The sequence below is a fragment of the Gorilla gorilla genome, chromosome 10 (genome assembly GCF_029281585.2).
Source record: "Gorilla gorilla gorilla isolate KB3781 chromosome 10, NHGRI_mGorGor1-v2.1_pri, whole genome shotgun sequence".
Taxonomy (NCBI): domain Eukaryota; kingdom Metazoa; phylum Chordata; class Mammalia; order Primates; family Hominidae; genus Gorilla; species Gorilla gorilla.
Window position 1 is genome coordinate 137,815,751 of NC_073234.2, and position 16,392 is coordinate 137,832,142.

Consider the following 16,392-nt stretch of genomic DNA (forward strand, 5'->3'; position numbering starts at 1 on the left):
TTGGCCTCCCAAAATGCTGGGATTACAGGCGTGAGCCACTGTACCTAGCCACGGTTACCTTACTATTTACAAGTTCCTTGTTAGTATAGTGGTGAGTGTTTCTGCCTGTCATGTGGAGACTGGAGTTTGAGTCCCCAACAGGGAGCCATATAATATTAAGAAAAAAATTTTTTTTTTCTTTGAGACAGAGTCTCGCTCTGTCTCCTAGGCTGGAGCGCGGTGGCGCAATCTCGGCTCACTGCAAGCTCCGCCTCCTGGGTTCAGGCCATTCTCTTGCCTCAGCCTCCCGAGTAGCTGGGACTACAGGCACATGCCACCATGCCTGGCTAATTTTTTTTGTATTTTTTTAGTAGAGACGGGGTTTCACCGCGTTAGCCAGGATGGTCTTGATCTCCTGACCTCGTGATCCACCCACCTGGGACTCCCAAAGTGCTGGGATAACAGGCGTGAGCCACGGCACCCGGCCAAGAAAATTTTTAATAATAAAAGTAAATATTCAGAAATTATAAACTCAATATTCTTTTAGCTAAACTGCTAGATACAACTAGAATAGTTCACTGCTCTTTCTAGACACAAACTGCACAGCCAGTTTCTAATTTGTTGCGTAGTTACCCATAAACTGAACTGATTAATTTCTCTATAAAAGAGTGGTCATCCCTCCAGAACAGACTCTGAGCCAAGGAGTATCCTATGTGTGTATTTCTGGCATTTTTTTTTTTTTTTTGAGACAGAGTCTCACTCTCTCGCCCAGGCTGGAGTGTAGTGGCGCAATCTCGGCTCACTGCAACCTCCGCCTCCCAGGTTCAAGCAATTCTCTGCCTCACCCTCCTGAGTAGCTGGGATTACAGGTGCCCCCCACCAATCCCGGCTAATTTTTTTGTATTTTTAGTAGAGACAGGGTTTCACCATCTTGGCCAGGCTGGTCTTGAACTCCTGACCTCGTGATCCACCCACCTCAACCTCCCAAAGTGCTGGGATTATAGGTGTGAGCCACCGCGCCCAGCCCTGATGTGTGTGTATTTCAACCACTCACTGGTGTTTATATCTCAGTTCAACGAAATGACCTCAGAATGTTTCTCTACTCACCAATACTCTGTCTCCGATTTTGAGCTCTCTTTCTCCCTTCTTGATTGAGCCAGCCTCTGAAAGGTTGGAGATAGATTCACTGGCAGTTTTTGTAAGGTTGCTGATCGGAGGCGTAGCTGAAGGTTCCTTTGCTGCTGGCTGTGATGGTTTCTGAGGGATGTTTGAGGGGGTGACGGGGGAGGAAGACACCATGCTGGCCGTAGAAGTGCACAGCGGTGAAGTAGCTCGGGAGGCGGGCGTCGTCTGCAGGCCATTAGCTTCATCTTCTGCTTGCACCTTCCTTGTTAACTTTGAAGGTCGGGTAAATATGCCCTTTAAAGGTTCACACTGGAAATACCGAACTCCTGCCACCGAACCATCATTCTTGCCTATGGGTTCATCTAAAACAATTCCAGCCCACTGGCCTGGTGCAAATTGGGTTTCTCCAAGAAACTGGATAAATCCAGGCTTATTTCCATTCACCCAAACTCGCTCCCCAACTCGAAAGTCATCCACAAATTCCTCCTGAGTCTCAGATGATGGAGTGCTTGATGCTTTTTCACTGGATATGGTTTTTTCTACTGGAGCTACAACTGAAAACAAAAGATCAGAAGAGATTCGATTTAATTTTCAAGCAGACAACCTCTAACTTAAAGAAAAACTAGAGAAAGCCAACAGCCCACAGGAGTAGCCTACAACTCTTAGAAAGGTGTTTTAAAGTGTTGTTTTTTGTTCTTTTGAGACAGTCTCGCTCTGTCGCCCAGGCTAGAATGCAGTGGTGTGATCTCGGCTCACTGCAACCTCCACCTCCCGGGTACAAGTGATTCTCCTCCTTCAGCCTCCTGAGTAGCTAGGATTACAGATGTGCACCACCATATCTGGCTAATTTTTGTATTTTTAGTAGAGACAGGGTCTCACCACGTTGGCCAGGCTGGTCTCAAACTCCTGACCTCAGGTGAACCTCCCGCCTCAGCCTCCCAAAGTGTTAGGATTACAGGCATGAGCCACTGTGCCTCACCAAAGTGTTTTTGTTTGTTTTGTGCTGTTTTGTTTTAAACAAGGAAGCCAAGAATAACTGATCCTTCACTACCATCTTCAATGCTGCTAAACTCCGCAAACTGGTAGTTGAGGTTTATTCCTTTATTTGCAATTAAGATTAGAAAAAGTCAAAGTAAGAAAAAAATAAAATTAGTCCTTTTTCCAGGCCTATATTCATAATTGGTCTGATTTCATTATTTGCTACACCCGCCACCCTGCACATCATGAGCAAATATCCATTCACATTCACTAAATAGCACTACTCCACAATTGAGTAGTCAATCGAAGCTGATAAAAACTAGGACTATTCCAGGCACAGTGGCTCACGCCTGTAATCCCACTTCTTTGAGAGGCTGAGGTGGGCGGATCATTTGAGGTCTGGAGTTTGAGACCAGCCCAGTCAACATGATGAAACCCCATTCCTACTAAAAAATATAGGGCCGGGTGCGGTGGCTCACACCTGTAATCCCAGCACTTTGGGAGGCCGAGGCGGGCAGATCACCTGAGGTCGGGAGTTTGAGACCAGCCTGACCAATGTGGAAAAACCCCATCTCTACTAAAAATACAAAATTAGCCGGGCATGGTAGAGTGCGCTTGTAGTCTCAGCTACTCGGGAGGCTGAGGCAGGAGAATCGCTTGCACCTGGGAGGCAGAGGTTGCAGTGAGCTGAAATCATGTCACTGCACTCTTGCCTGGGCAACAAGAGCGAAACTCCGTCTCAAAAAACAAAACAAAAAAACAAAAATTAGCCAGGCATAGTGGTGGGTGCCATTAATCCCAGCTACTCTGGAGGCTGAGGCAGGAGAATTGCTTGAACCTGGGAGGTGGAGGTTGCAGTGAGCTGAGATTGAGCCACTGCATTCCAGCCTTGATAACAGAACAATACAGCATCTCAAAAAAAAAAAAAAACAAAAAACAAAACCAGGCCTGGCATGGTGGCTCATGCCTGTAATCCCAGCACTTTGGGAAGCCAAGGCAGGCAGATAACCTGAGGTCAGGAGTTCAAGACCAGCCTGGGCAACGTGGTGAAACCCCATCTCTACTAAAAATACAAAATTTAGCCAGACGTGGTGGAGCGTGCCTGTAATCCCAGCTACTTGGGACGCTGAGAGCCATGATAGTACCACTGCCCTCCAGCCTGGGCGACAGAGTGAGACCTTGTCTCAAAAACAAAGAAACAAACAAAAAACCCTAGAAAAATTCATTAAGCTCTCCACATATAAAATTGTATGTCTTTCAATTAAAAATTCTTTCAGGCCAGGCATGGTGGCTCACACCTATAATCCAGCACTTTGGGAGGCTGTGGTAGGCAGATAACTTGAGGTCAGCAGTTCAAGACCAGCCTGGCCAACATGGTGAAACCCCATCTCCACTAAAAATACAAAAATTAGCTGGGTATGGTGGCATGTGTCTGTAATCCCAGCTACTGGGGAGGCTGAGGCAGGAGAATCGCTTGAACCCTGGAGGTGGAAGTTGCAGTCAGCCGAGATTGTGCCACTGCACTCCAGCCTGGGGAACAGAGCAAGACTCCATCCAAAAAAAAAAAAAAAAAAAAAGGCAAGGCACAGTGGCTCACGCCTGTAATCTCAGCACTTTGGGAGGCCGAGGCGGGCAGATCACGAGGTCAGGAGTTCGAGACCAGCCTGGCCAATATGGTGAAACCCCATCTCTACTAATAATACAAAAATTAGCTGAGCGTGGTAGTATGCGCCTATATTCCCAGCTACTTGGGAGGCTGAGGCAGGAGAATCGCTTGAACCCAGGAGGCGGAGCCTGCAGTGAGCCGAGATTGCGCCACTGCACTCCAGCCTGGGTGACAGAGTTAAGATTCCATCTCAAAAAAAAAAAAAAAAAAATATTTCAAATATTTTCAAGAATATGAACAGATATAAAATAATGTTTTAAAATTAAAAAGCAAATTGAAGTCTCCATATAGGATAAGTAAAGGAAAAGCGTAAAGTATTACCAGCCGTAGGTGTCTTCAGAGCTGTGCTTCCAGGCTTCAGGATCTTGGTGGGGGCCTTAAGCCCACTTGGCTTTAGCATACTCATTTTCTTTGTATGTCAGAGCTGTTTCTCCTTTGCCTGTTGCCACTATCTTTCCCCAACCATTGATACAACTGTGGGTTCTATAGTGAAGTCAGTCTCTGGATTAAATCTGCAAAGAGAAAGAAATAAAAAGATTTTATAATCTAGAGGAGCAAGTAGGAACAACAGGTAGCTTTCATAGACTAAAGCTTTCCTTTCATTTGACAATAATCCATCTCCAGGCTGAACTTAGGAATCTAGAAGACTCTGGTTATTAAACACATGAAAATGCTGCTGAAATGGATTTAAAGGCAATTTACTATCCTCAAGACAAGCAGTTAGCCAGGTGCCATGACCCACTCCTCACACCTGTAATCCCAGCACTTTGGGAGGCTAAGATAGGAGGACTGTTTGAGGCCAGGAGTTCGAGACCAGCCTGATCAATATAGCAAGACCCTGTCTCTACAAAAATAAAAATAAAAATAAATTAGCCATGAGGCTGAGGGGGAAGGATTTCATGAGCCCAGGAGTTTGAGGCTGCAGTGAGCCATGATCACACCACTGTGCCTGGGTGACAGAGCAAGACCCCAACTCAAAACAAACAAACAAAAAACACAAAAACAAAAATAAGCAGTTAAGACAAACAAAGTATTTGCTTTGTTTTATATATCTAATGTTCTTAGCTCTCAGTACAGTTCCTAAAACCGACACAATCCATAAAAGAGGGTTCAGAAAAGTCTACACCAAACAATGAGGGGAGAAAAAGGAAGCTTTCAGTTTTTTACTTTCATTTCTATATTGCTTAAGTTTTACTACAACAAGCCTGTATTAGCTATATTTTTTAAATCCACAGAATTATGCAATTTACAATATAAAACTATATATATGTTAAACTACAGGAAGATTAAAACTGTAAGAAAAAGCCCTACCTGGGAAGTGATGAGGGAAAATTACCTTGTTTCTATCTAGAAAAACACAATATACTGCTGGTTTACTCAAGACCAGATATGAATCTATGACTTTTGGACTAAGGTAAAATAGTATCCTGTCATATTCTCTTCACCTCCATAGAAAGTGAGTTGAAATTACCTTGGGGTTTTGGAATATAGGGAAATATTTTCAGACATAATACCTAAAAACAGAACAATTCAAAGAGAAAAATGCTGCCATTTAATGACTCTGTCAAATGACAATGTTCTGCATTTTTCTCTGCAAGCAGAGCTTGGATGATGAAGCACAGACCTCACTTTCTCATCTTGTCTCCCTCACAGCCAACGCCAGCCACTGGCAAAGAATCTGGCCAGGGATGACAAAGGTACATGCAGCCCGCTCCAGCGGATGGAACAGTGCCCTCCCCCAAAGACATGTCCCCCAGCACCTGTGAAAGTGATCTTATTTGGAAAAAGCATCTTTGCAGATATAATTAAGAATCTTGAGATAAGATCATCCTGGATTACCTTGGTAGGCCCAAAACCCAATGAAAAGCATCCTTATAAGAAGAAGTGACCAGGTGCGGTGGCTCACACCTGTAATCCCAACACTTTGGGACGCCAAGGTGGACGGATCACTCGAGGTCAGGAGTCCAAGGCCAGCCTGGTGAACCTGGTGAAACCTCATCTCTCCTAAAAATACAAAAATTATGGGCGGGTGTGGTGGCTCACGCCTGTAATCCCAGCACTTTGAGAGGCCGAGGCAGGCAGATCACCTGAGGTCGGGGGTTCGAGACCAGCCTGACCAACATGGAAAAACCCTGTCTCTACTAAAAATATAAAATTAGCCGGGCGTGGTGGTGCATGCCTATAATCCCAGCTACTCGGGAGGCTGCAGCAGGAGAACTGCTTGAACCCGGGAGGCAGAGGTTGCAATGAGCCCAGGTTGTGCCATTGCACTCCCGCCTGGGCAACGAGAGCAAAACTCCGTCTCAAAAAAAAAATTAAAAAAAAATTAGCCAGGCCTTGTGGCGCGTGCCTCCTGTAGTCCCAGTTACTTGGAAGGCTGAGGCACGAGAATCCCTTGATCCCAGAAGATGAAGGTTGTAGTGAGCCTAGGCAACTGAGCGAGACACCACCTCGAAAAAGAAAAAAAAAGAAGATGAGAACACATAGAAAGAAGGCCACGTGAAAACAGAGGCAGAGGTCGGGCATGGTGGTACATGCCTGTAATCCCAGGTACTCAGGTGGCAGGAGAATTGGCTGAACCCAGGAGGCAGAGGCTGCAGTGAGCTGAGATCGTGCACTGCACTCCACCCCAGGCGACAGAGTGAGACTATGTCTCAGTAAATAAATAAATAAATAAGTGTGGTTTGGGAGAAGATTCTGAAGGACAGAGTAAGAACTGGCATTTACCTGAAGACAGAAATCACTATCCTGATTATGAATATATAAAATTCCCAAGCTCCTTACCACCATTACCACCATCACCACTGCCATCAGTGATGAGGGAAAGAGATCCGCGTGGGAGTCCCTACGCTAAGGCCGTAGTTCTGATTCACAGTCAGGTTTGAAACCACCTGCTTTACTGTCAGACTCTCACCACACAGCTTGCAAGTTTCAAGCAGAGTTATTTGTTCCTGCTGCTGCCTCAGACAGATAGAAGGGATTGGCCAAGTTTCCTCTAGACTCAGCCAACAAAGGCCATGTCTACGTCCATAAAATTTGAGAAGGATGCAAACAGGCTAAGTGTAGAAATTCCCTAGGGCCTTCCCTACTCTTCACCCTGGGCCATCCTCATAGAGTGACAAGGGCCAGGTAGAACTGACAGAGAACAGACGGAGCAGGCACTGTGGTTCTGGAAAACCTTTTACGGTGACAAAATGAAAGAACAAAATGCTCCTTAAATTATTTCACTTGCGCACAACAGGGAGCTGTTGGGCTCACGCGAAGCACTCCCTAAAGAGGAATTTTGAAAACGGCCACAAGACCTAACAAGGGAACTTTCAAATCTTGCAGCTCAGTATCATAAACTCACAAAAATCTGACCATCTTCAAGCCTCCGCCTAAAACACAGAAGCATGTGGTTATTACAAACCAAAGACTAATCATAAGCTCTGTCTAGGGCTCTGTTGTCCAATCCTCATGCCTCTGGTTGTCGGTCCACCTGTGTTCCTTGAATCCTAATGCGGAGAACTGTGACCAAGGTTTAATGAAGGAGAAAAATCTAGTCTGTCTCAATAAAAGAATTAGCAGCAACAACGCCAGTGTTGATTTTTTAAATCTTCCAATGTATAATTTCTTTTTCATGCATTATTAATGACTGGCATGTCAGGCTTGCTTCAAAAAAAACAAAAGATCAAAGTCTTTGTCATGGTACCCACAACATGCAATGACCAAGAGGCAACATCTCTGTATAATGTTTCAAGGTCAGTGAATGTCACAGTGAAACTAATCAATTCCAAAAAATGTGCAAAAGAAAAAAAAAAAAGACATTGTTGCCTCACTAATAAGCTGAGCATATTTGAATTTTTGACACTTGTGCTCAATGAATCAGGAGATTTGGACCTAAAATAAGGCAAACTACCCTTCTCCCCCACCCTCCCAACATGCAAGGACCATAACACATAGAACATTATAATTCAGAAATAATTTTTATGTGAATTACTATCCCATTTGAGCATTACAATACTATGAATTAGCCACTATTATTACCTCTTTTTTACAAATGAAGAAATGCTGCAGAAATTAAGAAATTAACAGATGTGTTTCCTCACTTGTTCATCACCTACATATGTATGGCATCAAGAGCTCACATAGCACAAATACAAAACTGCCTGTGTACCAAGTTTTAGCTGTGAAGGTAGGTGTGCAATTACCATTAGTCCAATCAGGAATAAAGAGAATGACGATCTACAAGGTTAAGTGACCTTTCCAAGGTCAAAGAAGTGGTGGCACTTGAGGGCCGGGCGCAGTGGCTCATACCCATAATCCCAGTACTTTGGGAGGCTGAGGTGGGCGCATCACCCACCTGAGGTCAGGAGTTTGAGACCAGCCTGGCCAACATGGTGAAACCCCGTCTCTACTAAAAATACAAAAAATTAGCTGGGCGTGGTGGCAGGCGTCTGTAATCCCAGCTACTAGGGAGGCTAAGGCAGGAGAATCACTTGAACCCCGGAGGCGGAGGTTGCAGTAAGTCGCCATTGCACTCCAGCCTGGGCAACAATAGCAAAACTCCGTCTCAAAAAAAAAAAAAAAGAAGTGGTGGCACTCTCTGGGACCTGGTGCTCTGCCTAACACACTAGCTCTGAAGAAAACCTACCCACAGGCTGGGTGTGGTGGCTCATGCCTGTAATCCCAGCACCTTGGGATGCTGAGACAGACAGATCATTTGAGGTCAAGAGTTCAAGACTGGCCTGGCCAAAAGGGTGAAACTCCATCTCTACTAAAAATACAAAAATTAGCCGCACATGATGGCGCATGTCTATAATCCCAATTGAGGCACGAAAATCGCTTGAACCCGGGAGGCAGAGGTTGAAGTGAGCCAAGATTGCGCCACTGTACTCCAACCTAGGCAACAGAGTGAGACTTTGTCTCAAAAAAAAAAAGAAAAAGAAAAAGAAAATCTACCCACAAGATGGTCATCCATTCATTCAACAAATATTTCCTGAAGAACTACTGTGCAAAAGACACTATTCCCTCTTCTCAGCAGCCGGGTAGGCGGGAAGGGAGAAAGCTCTGGGTGGCTGAGGGAGTGCTGAGCACACAACACGTGTCTCAGAGTAGAGAAAAGGGAGCTTACTAGGGAACCATAGTAGGACTACCAAGCAGCAGTAGGTATCACGTGAGGTTTGTGGTCATGAATTTAAAGTGAAACCAGGGCGGATCACCTGAGGTCAGGAGTTCGAAACCAGCCTGGCCAACATGGTGAAACCCCGCCTCTACTAAAAATAAAAAATTAGCCGGGCATGGTGGCGGGCGCTTGTAATCCCAGCTACTCAGGAGGCTGAGGTGGGAGAATCGCTTGAACCCAGGAGGCGGAGGTTACAGTGGGCCGAGATCGCGCCACTGCACTCCGGCCTGGGTGACAGAGCAAGACTCCATCTCAAAAAATAAAAATAAAAAATAAAGCGAAACCATTCTCTCCAGTTTCTTTTTTTTTTTCTCCTCTAACACATTTCTGTTCAGGCACAGGCACAAAGAAGATACCTAAATTCAACCATAATCAAAATTTGCCAGTTAAGTTAAAACTGGAAGGGAAACAAGTGAGTTGATGGTAATTTTTTTTTTTTTTTTTTTTTTTGAGACAGAGTCTTGCTCTGTCGCCAGCCTGGAGTGCAGTGGCGCAATCTCAGCTCTCTGCGACCTCTGCCTCCCAGGTTCAAGCGATTCTCCTGCCTCAGACTCCTGAGTAGCTGGGACTACAGGCGCCCACCACCACGCCCAGCTAAATTTTGTATTTTTAGTAGAGACGGGGTTTCACCATATTGGCCAGGATGGTCTCAATCTCTTGACCTTGTGATCCACTCGCCTTGGCCTCCTAAAGTGTTGGGGTTACAGGCATGAGCCACCGCACACGGCCAATGGTAATTTTTAAAGGGTATTTGAAAAGTGTCACTAAAATGGGACAGGACATCTGAGATGGGTAAAAAGGGATGTGAAGACAAAGTAGCGCTGACAGTGAAAAGGAGTGACAGCAACGGATGAAGGGCTGCTGCAGCGATGACACTGGATGCTCAGATGTGCATGCAAATCTCCCCAGGATCTTGTGAAACTGCAGCTTCAGCTTTCTTACACTCCCAGGGGGTATTAATGCTGCCATTTTGAGGACCCTCCACCTCTATGAATAGCAAGGGGTCAAAGGATAGCAGGTGGTGGTTAGAGTGAGAAGTTTCATCCCTTTGACCACAGGATGGAACTCAGAGGCCTAAGTATTGAAAGGACTGCTGGTAGTCCTGCCCATGTCTATATTTGGAGGAGGAGGTGTTGACAGTAAGAAGGAAGGGAAAGTGAAAAGGAATGAAAGGAAGAGAATGAAGTCAGTGGATGTCAGCTGCAGGAGGGGTAACAGGTGGCAGCACTTGAAAGGATCTTGAATGTTTGAAGGATGGAGAAATAGTAACATATCAGCAGGAAACAACATGGTCAGCTACCCCATGTACCTTCCCCTGAGGAGCCGAGCAGTACCTTCAGAGGCCATCCAAGTTTTAGCATAACAAGGAGGGAAAGAGAATGCAGAGAAGAGGCTGGTGGCAGACAAGTTTCATGATCACAACTTGAATTGCAGAGGTCAAGAGTTTAAAAAGAGTTTGGGATGGAAAGAAACCAAGAATTGGGCTCAGCCGGGAGCATTGGTTCACACCTGTAATCCCAGCACTTTTGGAGGCCAAGGCAGGTGGTTCACCTGAGGTCAGGAGTTCGAGACCAGCCTGGCCAACATGGCAAAACCCCATCTCTACTAAAAATACAAAAATTAGCCGGATGTGGTGTTGCATGCCTGTAATCCCAGTTACTCGGGAGGCTGAGTTAGGAGGACCGCTTGAACCCAGGAGACAGAGGTTGCAGTGAGCCGAGATCACACCACTGCACTCCAGCCTGGGCAAGTGCAAGACTCCATCTCAAAAAAAGAAAAGAAAAAAAGAAAATACATCAAAATGAAGAAATGTTAACTATGTGTTGCCAAACTAAAAAGAAGTATAGTCCAAGAAGTCTAGAAAAAGGAAGCTATGAAGAAAACATCTATTGACTAATGGGAAAAGGTTCTCTTGAAAAGAGACAGTGAGTCCGTGGAGCAGGTACACCATTGTTAAGGAAAAGGTTTGTCAGGATCACAAAGCTGGATAAAAATAGGCATTTGGATAGTCAAGTCAGTGTTCCAAAATTCTATGCTCAGATTACAGTTTAGATTTTCAACAGTGACCAAAGAGAATAGTGTCTTTTTGGCATTTCTCTGATTATAAATACACGGTTATTTTTTATAAACTACAATGTCTCAATTTGTGTGATTCAAGAATCTAATCTCTGAGTAAACTATTTTTTTAAAAAATGAGATTCTGGCTAGCACAGTGGTTCACATCTGTAATCCCAAGACTTTGAGAAGCCGAGGCAGGAGGATCGTTTAAGCCAAAGAGTTTGAGACCAGCCCTGGGCAATATGTCTCAAAAAAAAAAAAAAAGAGAGAGAGATTCTGAGCTTACAAAGCTGACGGTAAGATCATCCCGCCAATCGTGACTTGATTTTTTTAAGATAGGGTCTTGCCCTGTTGCTCAAGCTGGAGTGCAGTAGCACGATCACAGTTCACTGCAGCCTCTAACTCCCAAGCTCAAGTGATTCTCCCACCTTCGCCTCCCATGTATGTAGTACTACAGGTACATGCCACCACACCCAGCTAATTTTTAAATATGTTTGTAGAGATGGGGTTTCTCCACATTGCCATGGTCTTGAACTCCTGGGCCCAAGGGATCCTCCCGCCTCAGCCTCCCAAAGCACTGGGATTACAGGCATGCACCATCGTGCCCAGCCTCTGACTTTCATTACTATAATACAGTGGTTCTCAAAGTGTGGTCGGTGCACTCCCAGGGAACCTTTGAGACCCTTTTAGAGAATCAAAACTATTTTCATAATAACACTAAGACATCATTTGCCTTTTTCACTATGTTGACACTTACACTGATGGTACAAAAGCAATGGTGGATAAGAACTGTACATGCTGTTTCAAGGCAATGGAACCAAACTGCACTATTCTTTTCTGTATTTTACATCACAAGTGCTTGTGGAGGCGGCGGGGGGGGGGGGGACTACTGTCACTTAAGAGTGTGATGAAGCATTTCATAAAGGAGAAATAATTTTGTTAAATTTCAACCCTTGAATACATGCCTTTTCATTTATATATATATATATATTTTTTTTTTTTAGAAACAAGGTCTTGCTCTGACACCCAGACAGGAGTGCAGTGGCACGATCACAGCTCATTGTAGCCTCAACCTCCTGGACTCAAGCCATCCTCCCGAGCAGCTGAGACTACAGGCACACACCACCATGCTTGGCCAAATTTTAATTTTTTTGTAGAAGTGCGGTCTGCTATGTTGCCCAGGCTGGACTGGAACTCCTGGGCTCAAGCGATCCTCCTGCTTCAGTCTCCCAAACTGCTGGGATTAAAGGCGTGAACCACTGCACCTGGCCTATTATTATTTCTAATGAATTAATATTTTTAAATATTCTCAAGTTTTAATTTCTAATATGGTAAATATTAACAGCTATAACATACATAAACAAAAGCTCTTTAGAGATCTCATTCGTTTTTAAGAATGTCAGAGGGCTGGGTGTGGTGACACAGTTCAAACTTGTGTTATTCAAGAGTCAACTATACATAAAACATGCATTTCTATAAAGCAGTCATCAGAAGCACTGGTTCTACAGCAGAGGTTCTCAAAATGTACAGAATCGGCATCACATGAAAGTTTGTTAGAAATGCAAATCCCAAACCTACTGAAACAAACTCTGAGGGTAGGCCAGCTATTTTTTTGTTTGTTTGTTTGAGATGGAGTCTCACTCTGCCGCCCAGGCTGGAGCGCAGTGGCGCGATCTCGGCTCACTGCAAGCTCCGCCTCCCGGGTTCAGGCCATTCTCCTGCCTCAGCCTCCCAAGTAGCTGGGACTACAAACACCTGCAACCACGCCCGGCTAATTTTTTGTATTTTTAGTAGAGACGGGGTTTCACCGTGTTAGCCAGGATGGTCTCCATCTCCTGACCTCATGATCCGCCTGCCTCAGCCTCCCAAAGTGCTGGGATTACAGGCGTGAGCCACCGCGCCCGGCCAACTATCTGTATTTTAACAAGCCTTCAGGCTATTTGGATGCTGAAGTTTATTATTGTTGCTGTTGTTTCAGAGACAAGGTCTTGTTTTGTCACCCAGATTAGAGTGCGGTGACACAATCATAGCTCACCGCACCCTTCGAATTCTGGGCTCAAGTGATTCACGAACCCCAACCTCCTGAGTAGCTGGGATTACAGGCGTGTGCGACCAAGTCCAGGTAATTGTTTTTTATTTCTTTTTTGTAGAGACTGGGTCTCACTGTGCTGCCCAGGCTGGTTTTAAACTCCTAGGCTCAAGTAATCCTACTGCCTCGGCCTCCCAAAGTGCTGGGGTCATAGGCATGAACCACTGCACCCAGCCCAGATGCTAAAGTTTGAGAACCACTGCTAAGTTATTCATCAAGAAGTAATCTGAGGTTCAACTTCTCAATGATATGGACATAAATCACCTACACGACTGACTTCCCCAACACCTCTACAGCAGCTTCCCCTCCTCCATGTTTTCAAGGCTGGGGGTCCCCTTTGCTTCAAATGTCCTTTCCAAGTCTTGTGGTCTTCAGCTGCTGAAACTTGGCTCAAGGGCAAACTCAGGCATTCATCTGCCCCACAAAACTTACTCCAGTACTTGCAATGAAAATCTGTTCATCCTTCCACTACCCATGGCAAGTCTGTGCCCCTGCAATAGCCCCTTGCACACTTGCCCACGTGTGTAGCTCACAGATTCCACCATACTAGAAATCTCTCAAGGGAAGAAACTGTATTTTAGTCACCTTTATGTTTTACCCAGCACTTTATAAACAATGCTTACTAAATAAAATGAATGAGAAAAATAGTCTGAAGTATTTAAATGACTCTACAAACCAGCTGGGGTATATCCAATACCAAACCAAAATTACAGCTGGTGCTTGCTACAGATAACACAAAACTATATGACAGACATCTAAGTCCAAAGAATTTATAAAGGGCCGGGAGCGGTGGCTCACGCCTGTAATCCCAGCACTTTGGGAGGCCAAAGCAGGCGGATCACTTGAGGTTAGGTGTTCGAGACCAACCTGGCCAACATGGCAAAACCCCGTCTCTACTAAACATACAAAAATTAGCCGGGCGTGGTGGTGCATGCCTGTAGTCCCAGCTACTTAGGAGGCTGAGGCATGAGAATTGCTTAAACCCAGAAGGCAGAGGTTGCAGTGAGTCGAGATCGCACCACTGCATTCCAGCCAGGACAGCAGAATGAGATCCTGTCTCAAAAAAAAAAAAAAAAAAAAAAAAGAATTTATAATGTAGTTGGGGAGAGATACAGTTTGGATATCTGTCTCCTGCTAAATCTCATGTTGAACTGTCAACACCAGTGCTGGAGGGGTGGCCCGGTGGGAGGTGTTTGGGTCGTGGGGGCGGATCCCTCATGGCTAGGTGCTGTCTTTGTGACAGTGAGTTCTTGCAGGGTGGGTCATTTAAAAGTGTGTGGCACTTCCTCTCCCTCACTCTCTTTCTCGCTTCTGGAACAGGCGCCATGTGACGCGCCTGTTCCCCCTTTGCCTTCCACCATGATTAGAAGCTTCCTGAGGCCTCCCCAGAAACAGATGCTGCTATGCTTCCTCTCCAGGCTGTACAACGGTGAGCCAATTCAATCTCTTTTCTAATAAATTACACAGTCTCAGATATATATATATATATACACACACACATATATATACACATATATACACACACACACATATATATACATATATATATATACATATACATATATATATATTTTTTTTTTTAAAACGGAGTCTCGCTCTGCACCCAGGCTGGAGTGCAGTGGCACAATCTCGGCTCACTGCAACCTCCACCTCCTGGGTTCAAGCGATTCTCCTATCTCAGCCTCTCCAGTAGCTGGGACTACAGGTATGCGCCACCACGCCCGGCTAATTTTTGCATTTTTAGTAGAGGTGGAGTTTGGACATGTTGGCTAGTCTGGTCTGGAACTCCTGGCCTCAAGTGATCCGCCCACCTCGGCCTCCCAAAGTGTTGGGATTACAGGTGTGAGCCACTGCACCTGGCATCATTTGCTTTTAAAAGTCATGTAATCTTGCTTTCCAAACTATAATGTGACAAAATATACCTACACATTAACCCCCAGAATCCACTGTTGAAACCATTGACTGACACCACGGTTAGACCATTTTTTTTTTAAGTCAAGAACCATTTGTATAATGTTTATCTCTCTTCTGCCGGATGAGGTATGAAAAAAAAAAAAGAATAAAATGTTTATCTCTAGAACTTAAGTCACTTCCAAAGAGTCAAAAACAGCTACTGCTTTGCTTGTACTCCCTCGAATATGAGAAGCAGGGAGATCTACTTCAAAGCCCCAACTACGCACCAGGGAGTAGGGCTCCATGAACAGATTGCTCAGCCATACAATCACTTCTCTTCCTGCTCATTAAAAGGTTTACACTTCCAGCTCGGTGTGGTGGCTCACACTTGTAATCCCAACACTTGGGAGGCCGGGACGGGCAGATCACTTGAGGTTGGCAGTTTGAGACCAGCCTGGCCAACATAGCGAAACCCCATCTCTACTAAAAATACAAAAATTAGCCAGATGTGGTGGTGGGCACCTGTAATCCCAGCTACTTAGGAGGCTGAGGCAGGAGGAATGCTTGAATCCAGGAGGCAGGATTTGCAGTGAGCTAAGACCATGTCACTGCACTCCAGCCTGGGTGACAAAGCAAGACTCTGTCTAACAAAAAGAAGAACAAGGCCAGGTGCAGTGGCTCACGCCTGTAATCGCAGCACTTTGGGAGGCTGAGGCAGGTGGATCACCTGAGGTCAGGAGTTCAAGACCAGCCTGGCCAACATGGTGACACCCCATCTCTACTAAAAATACAAAAATTAGCTGGGCATGGTGGCGGGTGCCTGTAATCCCAGCTACTCGGGAGGCTGAGGCAGGAGAATCGCTTGAACCCAGGAGGCGGAGGGTGCAGTGAGCTGAGATCGCGCCATCGTACTCCAGCCTGGGGCACAGAAGCGAGACTTTGTCTCAAAAAGAAAATAATAAATAAAATAATAATAAGAACTTCATGTCAGCTTTAGGACATGAAAAATAAATGACATTTGGGATGTCAAATTTAGTATTCCTGAAAGTAGGACTATTCTTCCTCCCAACAACACAAAAATGTGTTCTACCCTCCATGAAGTCAAGATTTAGTATTTAGCGCGTTAGATACTGTCATAGCCTCAATGCCTGGAAAACACCAGCACCTGGGGGATGTTTCAAATAGTTGGAACACCATTTGAATGCACCACCACCAGTCCATACAAGAATCACAAATGTTAGTTGTATCACTAATTCTAAGAATCCAAGCTCCTCATTTTCCTCTCAGATATCACTTCTTATCACTACACATTACTTGAACAGTAAATTACATAAAAATCTGTCTTCCAAGCCAGGCACAGTGGTTCACACCTGTAATCCTAGCACGTTAGGGGGCTGAGGTGAGAGGATTGCTTAAGTCCAGGAGTTTGAGACCAGCCTG

At 45.1% G+C, this 16,392-nt stretch overlaps 1 protein-coding gene across 8 annotated transcripts in view; it reads right to left on the minus strand.

Moving 5' to 3' along the window:
* CLIP1 (CAP-Gly domain containing linker protein 1) overlaps nt 1–16,392 on the minus strand; it is a 152,274-nt gene that overhangs the window by 105,701 nt on the left and 30,181 nt on the right. For all 8 annotated transcript variants that reach the window (XM_031000649.3, XM_055358249.2, XM_031000648.3 and 5 more), the window contains exons 2-3: nt 4,070–4,260; nt 1,087–1,658 (exon numbers count right to left, since the gene is read on the minus strand). In XM_031000649.3, coding sequence (XP_030856509.1) covers nt 1,087–1,658; nt 4,070–4,154 — 657 coding nt within the window. In that variant the 5' untranslated portion in view covers nt 4,155–4,260. The remainder of the gene's footprint in view (nt 1–1,086; nt 1,659–4,069; nt 4,261–16,392) is intronic.